The sequence below is a fragment of the Coregonus lavaretus genome, assembly GCF_964263955.1.
Source record: "Coregonus lavaretus genome assembly, chromosome: 5".
Classification (NCBI taxonomy): Eukaryota; Metazoa; Chordata; class Actinopteri; order Salmoniformes; family Salmonidae; genus Coregonus; species Coregonus lavaretus.
Genome location: NC_139992.1, coordinates 77,040,256 through 77,060,170, shown reverse-complemented (window position 1 = coordinate 77,060,170; position 19,915 = coordinate 77,040,256). Strand labels below are relative to the sequence as shown.

The 19,915-nt window shown below is 44.2% G+C and overlaps 2 protein-coding genes across 2 annotated transcripts in view; both read right to left on the bottom strand.

The window, feature by feature from the left end:
• LOC311128916 (NUAK family SNF1-like kinase 1) overlaps window positions 1–11,799 on the bottom strand; it is a 26,251-nt gene extending 14,452 nt beyond the window's left edge. The window contains exons 1-2 of the mRNA XM_084161151.1: window positions 10,569–11,799; window positions 3,211–3,331 (exon numbers count right to left, since the gene is read on the bottom strand). Coding sequence (XP_084017277.1) covers window positions 3,211–3,331; window positions 10,569–10,871 — 424 coding nt within the window. The 5' untranslated portion in view covers window positions 10,872–11,799. The remainder of the gene's footprint in view (window positions 1–3,210; window positions 3,332–10,568) is intronic.
• Window positions 11,800–12,232: 433 nt separating this feature from the next.
• LOC311129483 (uncharacterized protein) lies at window positions 12,233–18,890 on the bottom strand. Its single transcript, XM_084161773.1, has 2 exons — window positions 18,614–18,890; window positions 12,233–14,810 (listed from the first exon to the last, which is right to left on the bottom strand). The coding sequence occupies exons 1-2, from the start codon at window positions 18,777–18,779 to the stop codon at window positions 13,621–13,623; spliced, it is 1,356 nt and encodes a 451-aa protein (XP_084017899.1). The 5' UTR covers window positions 18,780–18,890; the 3' UTR covers window positions 12,233–13,620.
• Between the last annotated feature and the right edge of the window lie 1,025 nt (window positions 18,891–19,915).

The following is a 19,915-nucleotide window of genomic DNA, read 5'->3' as shown; positions in this document are numbered from 1 at the left end:
CCCTGCTGTAGTTTAGGAACACTGTTCTACCCTGCTGTAGTTTAGGAACACTGTTCTACCCTGCTGTAGTTTAGGAACACTGTTCTACCCTGCTGTAGTTTGAACACTGTTCTACCCTGCTGTAGTTTAGGAACACTGTTCTACCCTGCTGTAGTTTAGGAACACTGTTCTACCCTGCTGTAGTTTAGGAACACTGTTCTACCCTGCTGTAGTTTAGGAACACTGTGATATCTGTGTCATGTCCTCACCCAGGACAGGACAGCACTGTTGGTAGAAGTCATGTTTTTAGACCTTCTGGTGTGAACAGTAGGAGTGTAGTGAGTGATGGAGTGATGGAATGTGTGGGAACAGTAGTAGGGTAGTGAGTGATGGAGTGTGTGTGTGTGCGTGTGTGTGTGTGTGCGTGTGTGTGTGTGTGTGTGTGTGTGCGTGTGTATGTGCGTGTGTGTGTGTTGGTTATTCTATCCTTGTGGGGACCTAAAATTCCAAAAGTCCCCACAAGGATGGTTAAACAAAGGAAAAGGCTATTTTAAGCTTAGGGGTTAGGTTTGGTGTTCCAATTAGGGTTAGGGTCAGAATTAGGGTAAGAGTTAGGTTTGGGTTAGGGTAAGGGTTAGAGAATGGTAATGAATTTGTACGTCCCCACGTGCGTGTGCGGGTTCCAAAAGTCCTCACAAGGGTAGTAAAAAAAGCTTTGGGAAAATAGGATGTTTTGGTCCCCACTTGGAAAGTAAAACCAATGTGTGTGTTGATTCTTCCTGTATTATGTAAGTTCACTCAAAGAGAGAGTGCTCAGTGTATCACACACCACTAACCCTGTCAATGGTCTCTCTCTCTCTCTCTCTCTCTCTCTCTCCTCTCTCTCTCTCTCTCTCTCTCTCTCTCTCTCTCTCTCTCTCTCTCTCTCTCTCTCTCTCTCTCTCTCTCTCTCTCTCTCTCTCTCTCTCTCTCTCTCTCTCTCTCTCTCTCTCTCTCTCTCTCTCTCTCTCTCTCTCTCTCTCTCTCTCTCTCTCTCTCTCTCTCTCTCTCTCTCTCTCTCTCTCTCTCTCTCTCTCTCTCTCTCTCTCTCTCTCTCTCTCTCTCTCTCTCTCTCTCTCTCTCTCTCTCTCTCTCTCTCCTCTCTCTCTCTCTCTCTCTCTCTCTCTCTCTCTCTCTCTCTCTCTCTCTCTTTCTTTCTTTCTTTCTTCTGACCTGGAGCTAAGCCACAGTAGCCTGTCAGTCGATAGTAGGCTGTCAGAGAACCTTGCTATTCTCCTTCTACACTACATGGATCTACACAACACCAGCTGACTCCTGTCCAGAGCTCCTGGAAAATCCAGACTGACCTCTGTAGACCGTTTCTGTGAAAAAGGGTATTTATATTGGTCAGGTGATAACTCTTATTCGTCATTAGTCATGTTTTTGTTCGGCTACTTTTTGACATCTAAGGAAGGATCCCTACAGTTTTATTTGTGGGGTAGCTAGCCAGGACTGAGTCTGAACTTTCTCTGACTCCTGGACACTTGATCTGCTACTGTTACTGTTGAACCAGCAAACTGCAGGGGGCTATTCTGCCCATCTGTGTGTGTTTCTGCCTGTCTGGCAGTCTGTCTGCTAGCTGCGACCTATGACAGTCATCTCCAGTCACTCCCCAATGTAATTACCTAGCTAGTTCAGTTAATCCGTATTAGATACAGGCTAGTGGGCTCTGAGAGTAGGGCCCTCTCCCCTCTAGTCTAAACATAGAAACTAATGAATGAGACCAGTCAGGCCCCAAAATACTGGGGGTCCAAAGACATCATGTCTCCAACCCTGCCACTGTGAAGGGTCACATAGGCCTGCAGAACTGCATACATCATGTCTCCAACCCTGCCACTGTGAAGGGTCACATAGGCCTGCAGAACTGCATACATCATGTCTCCAACCCTGCCACTGTGAAGGGTTACATAGGCCTGTAGAACTGGATACATCATGTCTCCAACCCTGCCACTGTGAAGGGTCACATAGGCCTGCAGAACTGCATACATCATGTCTCCAACCCTGCCACTGTGAAGGGTTACATAGGCCTGTAGAACTGGATACATCATGTCTCCAACCCTGCCACTGTGAAGGGTCACATAGGCCTGCAGAACTGGATACAGTATAAACTCTTTCTCTATCTCTTTATTCGATCTCTTTTTTTCTTATCTTTCTTTTCCCAACTCTATCTATTGACATCTCTCTCTCTCTCTCTCTCTCTCTCTCTCTCTCTCTCTCTCTCTTTCTCTTTGTGTCATCTCTCTCTCTCTCTCTGTTTCTGTCTCTGTCTCTCTCTCTCTCTCTCCATCCCTCTCCCCTCTCTCAGTCTTGGGCCAAATTAGGTTCTAAGTGATGATCTAAGAAGCATGGTGACGCACTTAAAACCTCCTTCCAACATGCTGCTGACTGCTGCTCAATCCCAGAGTGGATGTACATCACTAGGAACCATCTATACATATGCTTCTGCTTTACCTAACGCAGGGGGACGTTTATTCAGGTGACACCGGGACGAGGCCATATAAACTTTATTAAGTGTGTGTCTATAGGTTTCCAGGGCTTTCTGGGCTCGGTCCAAACCAAAACAATAAACAAATGTAGTATTCATCCTTTAAAGACTCTGTTGAACAGTTGATGACAGATACTGTGCAGAACACAGAGATGGTACTGCTGCCTGCCCTCAAAGAACCTATGTGGTTTCACAATGATAGACACACACCAGCAAGGCACCAATACACTGACAGCCTTCACATCCAAATATACTCAATGTTCAAATTATCTAGACAGATGTACTTAATATACAAATAAAATTATATTTTTGCTATCTGAGTACAAAGTCAGTGGAATGAGGCCTTAGTTATTAAGGGTGTTATTTGGCTTTGTTTTGGGTAACACTTGGTCTCTCAGTCGTGTGTGTGTTCCCTGTTCCTAAGTAAGCAGCCGACATCATAGTAAACATCCACAGATGTTGCGCTTGGCGATAGTGGAGACAGAGGGATGAGGAATCTTCAGTGGAATCTCTCCAATGTTCCCTTCTGACTCGCTTTCCAGTGCAGTATGAGCAAAGGCAAACAAATGAACACACTCACTGCTCTGTCTCTCTCGCTCCGTCTCTCTCTCGCTCCGTCTCTCTCTCTCTCTCGCTCCGTCTCTCTCTCTCTCTGTCTCTCTCTCCATCTCTTTCTCTCTCTCGCTCCATCTCTCTCTCAGACCTACCTTCGTAGATGGAGATGATGTGAGGGTGTTTGAGGGAGGACATGATCTCGATCTCTCTGCGGATGTGAACCATGTCCTGATCATCCTTGATCTTCTCCTTCCTGATGGACTTAATGGCCACCTGACAGAAGAGAGAGAGAACATCACATCATCACACACTGACGACAGATCACACACAGATCACACAACAGAAATGTGATCACTGATTAGAGCGTGACCGCAGAGGACTTCACACACACAGTTATCTGAGTCCACAGTGGACATGTTGTGTTGGAGTGACCCTTGTATTTTGACAGGACCTGATGACATTAACAGACTTAGCGTTTAAATGTTATCATCTGTCACGAGAAACTAACAGATGATCAATACTGGATCAATACAACAGCTCAGCGTTTAGCAGAATGGTCTCCCCAATGGCTTATCCTCCCCTGTGTCAGTGAGATCAGAGGAGCAGCATGGTGCATGTCTCAGGTCTTCAACATAGTATTATTCTCGATTGCCAGACTCATGACGCTCCACAGATACAGCGGCTATAGGAAGAGATGAATTTACCGCAAAAGTAATACTGTATCATAGTTTATCTCTGTGGTATATTCTCACTTGTGTGTGGTCAATTCACTTTTGTTCTTATGTTTGCAAACTCTTTATAGTTTCAGGTCTTGTAAGAGTCGTAAACTTGTCCAGTCCCCTGCGAGAGGAAATAAATACTATTTAGCTCTTATGTGCTCATAAACCTTAGATTTTTCTAGGTCTTACATAAAGCTCATCAGCAGTGTCCCGTCCTCTGGTAGTGGAAAATAACCTGGCTGTGTCTCTAACTGGGCCAAGACCCTCAAGAATATCTCTCTCTCTCTCAGAGGAGGAGGAGGAGGAGAGGATGGATGGTGAAGTAGTACCACAACCTTGAAGAGAGAAACTAGGTTTATGGAAGGACACGCAGCCAGCCCACTGGAGACAACAGATGCTATATGAGGCTAGATACAAATAGATGTTCCATTTTACACAGCTGTGTGTGTGTGTGTGTGACTCCCAATGTCTTGAGAGCCACATAAATACAGGTACTGGAGGACTGGAGTTGAGAACCACTGCTCTACATAATGTGTTCTGTTGAGGGTACTGGAGGACTGGAGTTGAGAACCACTGCTCTACATAATGTGTACTGTTGAGGGTACTGGAGGACTGGAGTTGAGAACCACTGCTCTACATAATGTGTACTGTTGAGGGTACTGGAGGACTGGAGTTGAGAACCACTGCTCTACATAATGTGTACTGTTGAGGGTACTGGAGGACTGGAGTTGAGAACCACTGCTCTACATAATGTGTACTGTTGAGGGTACTGGAGGACTGGAGTTGAGAACCACTGCTCTACATAATGTGTACTGTTGAGGGTACTGGAGGACTGGAGTTGAGAACCACTGCTCTACATAATGTGTTCTGTTGAGGGTACTGGAGGACTGGAGTTGAGAACCACTGCTCTACATAATGTGTACTGTTGAGGATACTGGAGGACTGGAGTTGAGAACCACTGCTCTACATAATGTGTACTGTTGAGGATACTGGAGGACTGGAGTTGAGAACCACTGCTCTACATAATGTGTACTGTTGAGGGTACTGGAGGACTGGAGTTGAGAACCACTGCTCTACATAATGTGTACTGTTGAGGATACTGGAGGACTGGAGTTGAGAACCACTGCTCTACATAATGTGTACTGTTGAGGGTACTGGAGGACTGGAGTTGAGAACCACTGCTCTACATAATGTGTACTGTTGAGGGTACTGGAGGACTGGAGTTGAGAACCACTGCTCTACATAATGTGTTCTGTTGAGGGTACTGGAGGACTGGAGTTGAGAACCACTGCTCTACATAATGTGTACTGTTGAGGGTACTGGAGGACTGGAGTTGAGAACCACTGCTCTACATAATGTGTACTATTGAGGATACTGGAGGACTGGAGTTGAGAACCACTGCTCTACATAATGTGTACTGTTGAGGGTACTGGAGGACTGGAGTTGAGAACCACTGCTCTACATAATGTGTACTGTTGAGGATACTGGAGGACTGGAGTTGAGAACCACTGCTCTACATAATGTGTACTGTTGAGGGTACTGGAGGACTGGAGTTGAGAACCACTGCTCTACATAATGTGTACTGTTGAGGGTACTGGAGGACTGGAGTTGAGAACCACTGCTCTACATAATGTGTACTGTTGAGGGTACTGGAGGACTGGAGTTGAGAACCACTGCTCTACATAATGTGTACTGTTGAGGGTACTGGAGGACTGGAGTTGAGAACCACTGCTCTACAGTGTCTCAAACAGACCCTGCTGGTTCCACACGTCACTCGTGGAATGACATTAGCCTTGCTAAATGGGACAGGAAATATCCCCAGCAAATATCCCCAGCATAGACCCTATCTCTGTGACTGTTTTAAGGTCATTTGTGGGGTTCACCATTGCAGTGGGCTCAATTGACAGGTTGTGTGTGGGTTATGAGTCAGCCGACAGGGACAGGAAGTTCCGGTGAGATGTACTTCCTTATTCCCTGCGTCACTCATGGCACCATATCCATCACTCCTTTTTAGGGAGAAGAGTTTTTATCGCCCCTTTTGACAAACTATGTGTCACAAATGGCACCCTATTCCCTATATAGTGCACTATTTTTCACCAGAGCTAGTCAAACGTAGTACACTATATAGGGAATAGGGTGCCATTTGGAACACAGGCAAGTGTATGGAAGTGAAAAATTCCCCCCGTCCCAAAAAGACATAGTGGGAGGCTGGCAGCAGCTGTATCAGGACATTATGCAACACGTCTGATAAGACTCTATTACATCATGTGTAATAATATTAGTATTGTTAATGGCCTGTATGTGTTAAATTGGATTTCCACTTTCCTAACAAAGTGTGGCTAGCTAGCTACTAAGGTGTTTGCCTCTAGACTCAACACTGTTGAAAAACAATGGTGCCTTGGATGTCTACAAATCATGTATTATGGTGGTAAATCATGTACTATGGTTACAAATCATGTATTATCGTTACAAATCGTGTGATATGGTTGTAAATCATGTATTATGGTTACAAATCGTGTGATATGGTTGTAAATCATGTATTATGGTTACAAATCATGTATTATGGTTACAAATCGTGTGATATGGTTGTGTTCAACTTAAATATAAGTTGTGTTTGTTTTAAATGGGTTATAAACGGAGCGTAAAATGTTAAATGGGTTATAAACGGAGCGTAAAATGTTAAATGGGTTATAAACGGAGCGTAGAATGTGGTTACAGTTGCATATTGCAAGTTATTAAAGGCAATACAGAGAACAGAACTATATTGAATAGGTTCTCAGTCCTTCCTTCATTACAGTGAAAGTCTAGTGTGTGTCCCATATGGAACCCTATTCCCTACATAGTGCACTACTTTTGACCAAAGGGTGCCATTTGGGACGCATCCCTAAACTCATGAATAGTCTATTGTGGTGATAGTGAATGGTGATCCCTGCCTACTGTACATCTGGGTAGACAGGATGGACACACCCTTACCCCTCCAGCCCAGGGTTATGGATCGTTAGTCACAACCACCGTTTGGGCCATACAACAGCTGGCTGACTGGGCTCAGTGGGGTGTACTGTGTGTGTGTGCGTGTGCGTGGGTGTGTGTGTTTCTGTGTGTTTTGGTGCAGTGTGTGTGTGTGGGTGTGTGTGTGTGTGTGTGTGTGCAAGCGTGTGTGTGTGTGTTCGTTCGTGTGTGCTCTTTAGCCTCGGGGTATAAGAGAAGAAGAAGCGCTATCACTGTCACACATACAGACCAGGGCTTTGTCTGTGGTAGGAACCAGGTGTGTTGGTTTACAGGCAGGCTGTTTAGGGAAAGGGTATGCCCTGCGTCAGTACAGTGGAGTGGACAGGAGGCTCTCCATAGCAGGCGCTGCTATTCACAGCATGGTCATTAGAGGTAATGGTAAACACAGGGTTGATGAGAATGATGAGAGGAGAGATCCTACTGGGGGATTTATTGTGATGTACACACCAGACTAACACAGCAGCTACACACAGCCCCCCCCCCCCCCCCCTCCCTCTCTCGCTGTCTCTCTCTCTCTCCTTAGACCTTTCTCTGAAATAGCTATCTATTCAGAGAAGCTGCCGCAGAACACACGCACACACACACACACACTTACACACACTCACACACACTCACACACACTTACACACACTCCCCTGACAGGTCAACATAGAAGTGTTCCCTTCCTGCTGCTTGGCTGACCCTGTCAACCTGCTCCTCTCACTGCCTTGATAACAACATTACCAGACCAGACCAGACCAGGCCAGGGAAAGTGGCATAATTAAATAACATTCAATCTAAAGGCTCTCTCAACCCTCCACCATATGACTGTGCTTTATGTCTCTATAGGGAAAAAAGGTTCATGGTGGGTACACAAATGTTCAGTCAGTCAGACAGACAGACACAACAGATTAGACGTACACACTAATGGCGACTCAACCATGTGTATCATGATTGACTGACTCAGAGTCCCACTCTACCTTGCTCTTGCATGGTAGCAGCCAGGAGACGGAAAGCTTTTGCATGGTAGCAGCCAGGAGACTGAATGCTCTTGCATGGTAGCAGCCAGGAGACTGAATGCTCTTGCATGGTAGCAGCCAGGACTCAGGAGACTGAATGCTCTTGCATGGTAGCAGCCAGGAGACTGAATGCTCTTGCATGGTAGCAGCCAGAAGACTGAATGGTCTTGTATGGTAGCAGCCAGGAGACTGAATGCTCTTGTATGTTAGCAGCCAGAAGACTGAATGCTCTTGTATGGTAGCAGCCAGGAGACGGAATGCTCTTGCATGGTAGCAGCCAGGAGACTGAATGCTCTTGCATGGTAGCAGCCAGGAGACGGAATGCTCTTGCATGGTAGCAGCCAGGAGACGGAATGCTTTTGCATGGTAGCAGCCAGGAGACGGAAAGCTTTTGCATGGTAGCAGCCAGGAGACTGAATGCTCTTGAATGGTAGCAGCCAGAAGACTGAATGCTCTTGCATGGTAGCAGCCAGGAGACGGAATGCTTTTGCATGGTAGCAGCCAGGAGACGGAAAGCTTTTGCATGGTAGCAGCCAGGAGACTGAATGCTCTTGAATGGTAGCAGCCAGAAGACTGAATGCTCTTGTATGGTAGCAGCCAGGAGACGGAATGCTCTTGCATGGTAGCAGCCAGGAGACTGAATGCTCTTGAATGGTAGCAGCCAGGAGACTGAATGCTCTTGTATGGCAGCAGCCAGGAGACTGAATGCTTTTGCATGGTAGCAGCCAGGAGACTGAATGCTCTTGCATGGTAGCAGCCAGGAGACTGAATGCTCTTGCATGGTAGCAGCCAGGAGACGGAATGCTTTTGCATGGTAGCAGCCAGGAGACGGAATGCTTTTGCATGGTAGCAGCCAGGAGACTGAATGCTCTTGAATGGTAGCAGCCAGAAGACTGAATGCTCTTGTATGGTAGCAGCCAGGAGACTGAATGCTCTTGCATGGTAGCAGCCAGGAGACTGAATGCTCTTGTATGTTAGCAGCCAGAAGACTGAATGCTCTTGTATGGTAGCAGCCAGGAGACTGAATGTTCTTGCATGGTAGCAGCCAGGAGACGGAATGCTTTTGCATGGTAGCAGCCAGGAGACGGAAAGCTTTTGCATGGTAGCAGCCAGGAGACTGAATGCTCTTGAATGGTAGCAGCCAGAAGACTGAATGCTCTTGTATGGTAGCAGCCAGAAGACTGAATGCTCTTGTATGGTAGCAGCCAGGAGACTGAATGCTCTTGCATGGTAGCAGCCAGGAGACTGAATGCTCTTGCATGGTAGCAGCCAGGAGACTGAATGCTCTTGCATGGTAGCAGCCAGGAGACAGAATGCTCTTGCATGGTAGCAGCCAGGAGACTGAATGCTCTTGCATGGTAGCAGCCAGGAGACTGTACGCTATGCTGGTGGTTTTATAGCAACTAATCTCAATGAGTCACCAAGGCCTAATAATCCCCAAACTATTCCATCCAGACTTCTGTTTGTATTGTCTGTGTGTTCACACTCACTGGCTCATTCTCTCCCTCTCTCTCTGTCTAGTAAGCAGTGTGTCCTAAACCAGTCATGTCTCCAGACCTCTTACACATGGACAGGGAGGCATTTCTATGCCTGACAAAGCCCACACAGAAGGGTACGGTATATATGTGGTGTCTGCTCTTCTTGGCTACTCAGGATAACCAGTGAGAATGTAGCCTTTCCCCCCTCTCTCTCTCTCTGTCTCTCTCTCTCTCGTCTTCATTCTGTTCATACAGTTTGAAGTCATTAGGTACCTCATCAATACAGCGACCAAGTGAGAAGTTCTCAGCTTGTGTGTGTGTGTGTATACATATATGTGGGTTTGTGTTGTGTGTGTGTGTCTGCACCCCACACGTAACCCCTCCAAGAGCCTCTGCTTCCTTCACAGCTAGGTGTTAGTCAGTCCGAGGAAACACACCCACCAGACTGGCTACTTTCCTCCTGCATACCTCACACTTGGATAGTTCTAGTTGCCCAGCCAGGGGGTGACCAGAGGTCAAATAATACCCTCAGCATCTCTCTCTTTCTCTGCTCTCTCTTTAAGTGTGTGTGGTTCTCGCTCGCGCTCTCTCTCCCACTGTCTCTTCACACAGTACAGAGGCTGAGTAACCCACTAGACCTATTTTAGTGCTAGTCAACAAAATACCTGAAATATGATCACTATAATTCACCTCATGGCTACAGGTGGTTCAAGGTGGATCATTAAATGGATTTGTCAGTGCATGTTCAGTGGGACAAAACATTTTTACTTTTATTCATGCATCTCAGCTCATCAAAACTCATAAGTTAAAGTCAACAGAATTAGACAAGAGACTCATTCTTCTGAGGTCTGGTAACACTGAAAACACATGTTATAAATATAAACTTAATTTAGCTACATGGACCCCAATGTATTTTTAAACTGACCTTTGACTCATCTTGTATAAGCAGTGTGACCTCTGAGGCAATACAACTGATTTTGTCTCCTGAAACCAAGTGTGTAATTATGGCCATAAAACAACATTAAATCGGCTCATTACTGACTTTAAATTGGAAAGCTGAAATCCCACGTGGCATCATCAGGGTGCGCGAGTTGACACTGACTATAGTGACCTTGGGATTTCTGATTGACACACCATAAACATGTGTTTATGAATATTTATCAATAAAACACCAAAATATCACTATATTCAGTTGTCATTCGTTGTATGTTGATGTTCTTAAATCACAAACTACATTATAATGGTGTTATTCACTTGTTGTAACACACCAAGTTCCATTGGAGATTAGCCGTTGGCTAAAACTCACCACTTTGCCGGATTGTCTCTCGATGGCTTTCTTCACTTTGCCGTATGTCCCTTTCCCCAATGTCTCCAGCAGTTCGTAGCGGTGCTTCAGGTTGTGCTTGTGGTGATGTTTCTTCACGCCAGAGTTAGACCATCTCCCTTCATCCAGGATTGAGATGTCACCAAGGTAGTCGACAGGTAAAGGTCTGTCCCCCCAAATCTGAACATCGCTCTGTCCTACCTCAGTCCCAGCGCTGGACGTGGACATATTGGACACGTTGGACACATTGGACAGCCGACGCGCTTTTGAAGCAGTTTCCATCATGATTACTAACAGTGTCAATATGATCAAATCCAAGTAGACCTAATGATGGCTATCAAAGTGCTTTAATATATGTGTCCTTAGAATTACACCTCCAAATAAATGAAAATATTTGGATTTTGATCAAAAGTAAATTATTCAATCATTTGAGCAAAATCTCTTATTCCTCAGTTGTAAAGACGTTGTTTCTACTGTGCTCGGTTCTCGTCGCTCCCTTATGGTAATTCAAGTGATGCTCTAATGGTGGCAAAATGAGACCAACCCGGCGTTTTGGGATTGCTGGATACAGCGGCGCATTCATTCTCTATCAGAACCATGCGTAATATCTCTCTCCGATGTTGCGCTTGTCTTGAAAGCGACGATCCGCGCCTAGGTCCTAGCTGTGGATGCGATGTATTCGAGTGTGACACACAGAGCTGTTTGGTTTTGAGCCATGCTCATCGGCTCTCTCATACGCCCGCTGTCTCTTTCTCTCTGTTTCTTTTTGTCAGAGAGAGGTGTAAGGAGCTGGAGCCAGTAGCGGCAGGCAGGGGGTGTGGTCTAGCCAACTACAGTCCCATTTTCATGATTGCCTTTTGTGTGCGTGCGGGTTATTAAGAAAGAGAGACATGGGCTAAAAGCAAGTCTTGTACACTGCTCTGGCTTTGCCTGTTGAAAGAACAAGCTGACTTGGAGCAAAATAAAACATTTGAAAAGTAATAATGTCTTACTAGACATGCTCTTGCTTTGATAAAGGGGTATATTAGTAAATTCTGCGTAGAATTCTCTTGAGTAAATGTATTCCAACCTTGAGATGAGGCCACCTTGGTTTGTCCTATAGCTCTGTAGCAGGCAATGTGTGTAATTACGTTAACATTGTGACACTCCTCTTGAACATGGTGTGCCTACGGGTGCTCAGACTTACTAATGGTAAACCAGGACCCCCTGTAGTCCCTAGGGAAATCATGTACCCACCCACACAGGAAAGGAATGAGAGAAAGATGAGAAATACAATTCACATTCTCACTTCTGATGTTGTTGTAGCCCACTGAAAGGATCCATGTTAGTGTGTTAGATCCACTTGATTGGCCAGCTAGCCTTAGCCAATCTCATTTTGCTAGAGTAGGATGTCATACAGACATCTCTTCGGCAGAGGGACACTGAGGAGCAAACATGGGTTTAGCTTTATCTATGTATTCATTAGTCTAGTAGCCTGCATGTATAGAATGGAAATATGTCCTCCTTTGGAGAGCATTTAAAGGTCTAATGGAGCCGTTTTTATCTCAATATCAAATCATTTCTGGGTTACATTACTGTGATTGTTTTCAATTCAAAATGGTCAAAAATAAACAAAAAAGGAATGACTTTCCAAACGGTTTGTTTTTCCTACTATTGTATTTTGACATTTGCAAAAGGCAAACTGACAGCCGCGACCAACCAGAGACATATAATCCATAGATGGTGGTTCCCATTCAAGTCAAGACTGCCAGCCATTGCTAGTGTACACATGAGTTTAACAGTCAAATTGACAGGGTTAGAGGTTACAAAACCCTTCTATTGAATATATGTCTATGGCCACAAATGCAACATGCTGTTCCACAGATAGAATAAGGAGCGATAAGCAGACCAAAGTCAGCCTTTAACGATAAGTAATCAGATAAAGACAGCACTTCTAAAAACCTATTTCACACCATAGTCTGCTGAATTTGTAGATCACCTTTCTTTCATTTTGATTTCGTCACAAATGAAAGTGTGGCACTGACTCGCCCATGGATTGATGTTTCAGCATTGTCTCAATGAAGAGTTCGGCGTTCGACTAGCCATGTGCGACGTGCAAGCCTGCTAGAGTTAGCGGCAGGGGGACGAGCAATACCCACCGTCGTCGTACGGATGAAGCCTGAGCTGGAATGTAAAGCTAACTGAAGCTGGTTAGCTTTAGAAAACCCTGAGTAGCTTGCTTTGTATTATACCACTCAGATGTTATGAACCTAATCCTGATTTACAGTCACCTTTGACCCTACGGTACACACCATCTATGACATCCCCTTATGGTCAGTCATGTCTGGTTCAGTTAAGCATGGTCCTATTTAGCTGTAAAACAGTGTGTGTGTGTTTTAATGTGTTTAGTAATGGGTAACAGTGTTGATTAATTTAACATTATACCCTCATATGTCTGTGAAGAATGATTTGAAATGACTAACAAGTTTTACATTCAACAGAGATGGTGTGATGGGGATCACATCTCCAACAGTGCCATCTAGTGGAAAGAAAGGAGAAATGTCATCAATTAATTAGCAGTGCCACTGTCAGAGGAGAAGGCACTTGTGACATGACCTGAAAAGGCAGTATTTTCCTCTAAAAAGCCTCATTCTGTGACCTCTATCTCTCCCTCCAGACAGATGTAAAGTAGATAGGCCCTCCATGTAGACCAGAGAGTAGCAGAGAGCACCTGTGGAGAGAAACAGCAGGTTATCAATAGAACAGATCAGAGACCAGAGAAACTGTCATCCTGAAGCATGGAGAGCAGGTCCCTGGGAGAGGTATCATCATATCGCCCTCCACCAACCACTGGATGTGAGTCTATGAGCGTGTACTCAGAGTATTGTCCACATCCTGCCTTTTTATTCTCATCTTGTGACTAAATAGATCTTTGTCCTAATTTTCTTTCTTTTGAGTTTTCATCCTGTTTTCCTCCTTTGTGGATGTTTTTACATGGATCAGTAATTTAGACTTTTGAGTGAAGCTTTTGCCGCAACCATCACAGCTAAATGGTTTATCTTCTGTGAGTCAGTTTATGCTTCCTTAGGGTCCCCTTCTGACTGAAGCTTTTCCCACAGTCATCACAGCTAAATGGTTTCTCTCCTGTGTGAGTCAGTTTATGCTTCCTTAGGGTCCCCTTCTGACTGAAGCTTTTCCCACAGTCATCACAAATAAATGGTTTCTCTCCTGTGTGAGTCAGTTTATGCTTCCTAAGGTTCCCTTTCAAATTGAAGCTTTTCCCACAGTCACCACAGATAAATAGTTTTTCTCCTGTGTGAGTCCGTATATGCCTACTTAGGTCCCCCTTCTGTAAAAAGCTTTTCCCACATTCTCCACAGATAAATGGTTTCTCTCCTGCGTGAGTCAGTTTATGCTTCCTTAGGGTCCACTTCTGATTGAAGCTCTTCCCACAGTCACCACAACTAAATGGTTTCTCTCCTGTGCGAATCATCATGTGCTTGGACAGATCCCCTTTGAGTTTGAAGGTCTTGTCACAAACAGGGCTGGTGCAGGGTTTCCCACTGTGACGGAGTCGGACATGGGCCTTTTGTTTACAGGTGGAGTGGTAGCTTTTTTGGCAGAAGCAGCCAAAGAGAGTCACATGCCTCTGCAGGTCCGTTTTCAGAGCAAACATTTCACCACAGTCACGGCAGCTGTGAGTTTTTCTAGACATGGTGCTGGGTTTGAAACAGTGTTCCACCATTGATGGGTTTGGATCCAATGATGGGCTTAGATCCAATGACAGACTGGGATCCAATGGTGGGCTGCTGTCAAGTCCTACTGGGTCGCTGCTTCCGGCTAGGTTTTGGCTGGAGGCATTGTTTTGATTACCTGGAGGGTCACAGGGAATGTAGAGACCCTTAAGGTGGGTCACAGTAACAAAAGGTGTGAGATCCACTTGTTTAGGGTCCCTCTCTCTGTTCTCCACAGTCTGGGTTTGGGGAAGAGTCAAGGACTGAAGTGGGTCCTCCTGATCACATTCACTTTTCATACAGGAAGGAGTGAATTTGAACTCTATGATATCAGTCTCCAGCCCTTGAAGCTGCTCTTCTTCCTGAGTGGTCCTCAGTTCCTCTTGTTCCTCTTTAATCTGTGGAAGCTCTGTGTTCTCCTGCCCCAGACTGGGGCTCCACTCCTGCTCACAGTGCTGCTGATCAGGGAGAACCTCCTCTTCAGAGACAGCAAGAGAGAGCTGCAGGGAGTCTGGAGGAAAGGAGAGAGCAGCAGAGGTTATCTATACAGCTTTAAGACATCAGGATTGGTGTCAATTCGAAGTTAAAACTAGAATCCTTAGTTGCTACATAAATGTTTTGATTATAAATAAATCATTCTTAAAATAACATAACGTATAAATGCCTCATGAGCTTAGTTCAACTGTCGTTTGCAAACAATGTAAATATAGCCTCAAAACATGGTTTTAAACTATAATGTTGATATCATGGATGGTCAGTCCTTGCATCCATAGCTCTGTCTATGAATTTGAGAGTGGTTCCATTTCTCCAGGCTCATCCCTCACCTTTTTACCAAAACAGAGGCAGGGTGTCTGTTTTATTATTGTTTCAATTAAGGCCTCTAGCTTTAAGTAAGTAGATTCATTAAGTAAATAAATTCCAATTCAATAATTGAACTACTAGAATCTACTTTCAAGTACTTATCAATAAACTGAAGATAAGCCATTTACTTCAAAAGTGTATTTTTTAATTTATAAATAAATTAAAATAACTTCCTGGTTTTCGTGACAATGTTTGTATCCATGTATCGTCATTCTTTTTCCCAACGCATGTACAGTATTAGCAAAGATGGTTTGGTATGAAGATATGTAGAAACTGCTTCTCCAATAGAAATCCCCGATCACGTTTTTAGGCGATGTCATGGCGACATTAGCTAGCTAAGCTCATGCGCAGAAACACGTAATCGCGTCTAACCAGGGCTGCGTTCAGTACATAAAAACGTAATAGAACGTTAAATTGAACAAAAACAGCGCTGTATTGAGCAACCAGTTCAAAAACAGAGATGGGTTGGGGTGTGGGTTCAAAATGCACCGCTGCAATATAGTTTATGTCAACAACAATCTAAGCAAAAACCATCTGTTTTGCCCCATAGGTGCGCATGCGTTGGTTTGTTGCTAAACAACCCGTCTATACAGTTAATGATGGGGGTTTGTTTCTCTGGCCCGGTTTACCCCGGTAGAAGGAGTTTGAACCGGGTGAAAAGTGATTGCATTCATTTTGGAACGGGGCTGCCTCTAGGGTGTAAACCAGGTGCCCGCTCTTGTCGAAGGCGGCGCAAAACAAAAGTGACGTAATTAAGCACGTGGAGTGATGAGTAGGATTATGTGTTTCACATGCAAAAGTGATTGCTTTATCTGTCTTCCCAATGAAAACTAGTTTGACATTTTAATTTATGGAAAAGAGATGCTGAACAATTCTGGACGATATACCATGCTGCGTTATTGACAAAATGACCAAGCAGTGCAGATTACTGTTTGATTTATCGCCAGATAATAGTGCTCCCTCATTGGGTCTAATGGTCGTGTCACGCCGAACTGCGCTTGTGCATACCGTCAACTCCATATGAAGTAGTTTTTGACGAAAATCTAAAAGTGCCAGTGTCACGATCTTGTAGTAATGACATCTTCAGCTACTTAAAACATTGGTTTGAATCTATACTGAACAAAAATATAAGTGTTGGTCCAATATTTCATCAACGGAAATAAAATAACCCATAACAGTTTTCATACGCACAAAATGCTTATTTCTCTCAAATGTTGTGCACAACTTTGTTTACATCCCTGTTAGTGAGCATTTCTTCTTTGCCAAGATAATCCATCCACCTGACAGGTGTGGTATATCACCAGTAGCAACCCGTCATTCAGGGCAGTTTTGAGCCCCACATTTTTAGGAAAATAAACTTAGAAATTGTTGCATGTTGCATTTATATTTTTGTTCAGTATAGGTTGTGCCTTTAGAAATCAAGGACATTTACAACTGAATAATTTCTCACTTCTCTCTTGGACTTCTCTAACCTGGCCTGGTCTGCGGTTTCCACTAGTTACCACAACCACAGTCAAAATTGGGTATATCGTAAAAAATATATATGTAAACTAAAATCTGCTTAATTTAAGGTTAGGAATAAGGTTAGCAGTGTGGTTAAGGTCAGGTTTAAAATCCCATTTTAAGAAGATAAATTGTAATTCAAAATTGTAGAAATAGGCAGGGTTTATGACTTTGTGGCTGTGGTAACTAGTGATTAACCCTGGGGCCTCGTTTATAAATGTAGCTGACACACAAAATCTACCCCAAAACATGTGTGCCAGTTTTCAAGCAAAAGTAGGCATTTATAAAAACTGAACTTGACACGAGAATATGCTTATCCTCCCGCAAACTTTAGAACATGCATATGCACAGTTTCGAGTGGTTTAAGTATTGAATTGCAATTAAGGCAAAAGTAGCAACCTTGTGCAGCACTATTTTCAGCAGCAGCACACCACTGCTGGCTTGCCTCTGAAGCTAAGCAGGGTTGGTCCTGGATGGGAAACCATATGCTGCTGGAAGTGGTGTTGGAGGGCCAGTAGGAGGCACTGTTTCCTCTGGTCAAAACATTTTTATATCCCAGGGCAGTGATTGAGGACATTGCCCTGTGTAGGGTGCAGTCTTTCAGATAGGATGTTAAACGGGTGTCCTGACTCTCTGTGGTCACTAAAGATCTCATGGCACTCAATCTGGCCACCTAATCATCACCAGCTTCCAATTTGTTCATTCATCTCCTCTTCTTTGTAACTATTCCCAAGGTTGTTGCTGTAAATGAGAATGGTGTTCTCAGTCAAAGAAATATGACACTCTTTTTCAAACAATTTCATAAGATTTGCTGTTTCATACTCACGAAGTAGCCTTATAGGCCTACAAAAGTCCCATCACTCATTTAATTGGAACCACTTTACAGTAGTAAATAGATAAACTATTTGAAGTATTTTGCTCTATGTGATCCAGAGCGCATTAACCATTGAACAGAAGGGTCACGTTATTTTGTCTCAAATAAACAATATTTAAATGTATAAACATTTTCATAACCATTGCTGAATAAATTCCTCACCACCTTTTCTGGCCATGATGGGTTCATATTCCCGAAGTAGCTTTAGCCTACAGCAAATTACCACGCGCATCTCATTTATATTGGGCCTAATAGATTGGCTATTATTTTATGTATCCAAAGGGGAGCGCGGTTTATAATATATAGAAGAAGTTAACAGAGAGTTCATATTTTGCTTTGAAGTGTGTAGGTTATAGGGCCTTCCACTGTAACTAGGCATAGGCCTATTGTATAGATTCACATTTTTCGAGTAGACATCGGCTAGACAATGTTTCAGAATTCGCGGGCAGTGCAGAATATTTCGGTTGGGGAAAAAGTCAACACAAATCATCAGGCTATTGATTTCAAACAATCTGTTTACAGGTCCACAACAATTTGCAATTGTTTTTTTTCTTTCAGAAACGGTCAAATATAACAAATATCACTGTAAACGTTTTAAACATTCTGCCAACACATCTGATCAAGTTCGCCGTTGCTATATTTCCTTTATAAACGGCCTTGGCCTAATTCCAATACTTCCAAAGTATACAGCAAACGTGCGTGTTATAAAACGGTGACTGATGTGCGTTTTTCAGGCGGGGTTTTAATGCTCGTTCACGCCTAATTTATAATGGGAAACAAGCGTACGCCAAGTTTATACATCTTAATATTTGTGTAATTGCGCAATCTTTTCAGAAATGATTCAAGCAGATATTCAATGTGTCCTGTTAACGTTAGCGACGGTTATAAATGAGGCCCCGGTCTGCCGAGTCTGCTTCGCAAACGTCCCCGGAAGTCTCGCGATGTTGGGCCTTTGGGTTTAGAAACTGGTAATAGTTAATAAAACATATTGAAATGGTGATCACTGAAAGACTAAACAGTTTATTTATTGAGCAGAACTGCTAGTTATCTACATTTCAGTAGATCTACACACGAACCTTTGTTACATTGTTGTATAATCGGTGTGATCCGCAGCAGTCTCCGTAGTCGATCATTCTCCTCCTGGTAGTCCACTACCGTTTGCTCAACTGCCCCAAAAATCTCCACAGCAGCCGCAGTTAAACGCTCATTTAAAAACACACGAAACAACTGTAGTTTAGACATATTTCAGTGGACTGATAGTTGGGTATTCAACTAGTATTGCTTCATCCACGAGGAAAGAACGGTGGTCACAAACAAAACAAACCCGCTCCCAGTTTTACTTCCTTCTTCAGTGGAGTTTATCTGCGGTTGGCATCCAACGTTATGGTGCATTACCGCCACCTAACGCACTGGAGTGTGGGCCACAGACAGAGAAACTAAATCCTACCTGCCAACCCCGTTTCTCTTTAAAAAAGATAACAACATATTTGAGACTATATCTAATGACGCTCTACTCAATATACTCTTTAAACTAATTTCCTGCATCCCCTTCTCCCTCATACTAAATCTCATCCTCTCTCTTTCCCTCTGATACTGCAGCAATACATGCTCCACAGTCTCTATTTCCTGACAATAATCACACTTTCCTGATGGATGCTTTCCTATCACGTTTAATGTCTTATTCAACTGGCTGTGTCCCACCCTTAATCTTGTAAAAATAGCCTCCTCTCTTCTGTCCCTTCCTGCCGTCCTCCCCTCCCCGACTTTCCTCTGCACTTTAAATAAATGCCTTCCCTTATTTTTTATATTCCACTGCTCCTGCCATCTCTGCACCATCACTGTATGTATCAGTCTTTTTGCCTCTGCCTTGCTCATTGACACTTCAACATCAACATCCCCACTACTAAGTGCTTGTTTAGCCTGTTCATCTACCGCCTCGTTCCCCTCGACCCCCACATGGGCTGGAACCCAAGTAAATCTTATCTGAATACCCATCTGTTTAATCCTGCCATGGGTTTGTAGCACCTCATAAAGCAGGTATTGTCTGCTATGTGAGCTAAAGGACTGGAGACTCATTAACACTGCACATGAATCAGAGCAAATAACTACTCTGTCTGGCTTAGCTTCCTCCACCCACTGCAAGGCCAACAGTATGGCCATCAGCTCCACCCACTGCAAGGCCAACAGTATGGCCATCAGCTCCACCCACTGCAAGGCCAACAGTATGGCCATCAGCTCCACCCACTGCAAGGCCAACAGTATGGCCATCAGCTCCACCCACTGCAAGGCCAACAGTATGGCCATCAGCTCCACCCACTGCAAGGCCAACAGTATGGCCATCAGCTCCACCCACTGCAAGGCCAACAGTATGGCCATCA

Bases quoted from the DNA above. Each gene is read 5' to 3' on its own strand.
- LOC311129483 (XM_084161773.1), bottom strand. From the start codon at position 18,779: ATGTCTAAACTACAGTTGTTTCGTGTGTTTTTAAATGAGCGTTTAACT. The intron at 14,811-18,613 runs GTTCGTGTGTAG...CCTTTCCTCCAG, and splicing joins TATACAACAATGTAACAAAG to ACTCCCTGCAGCTCTCTCTT.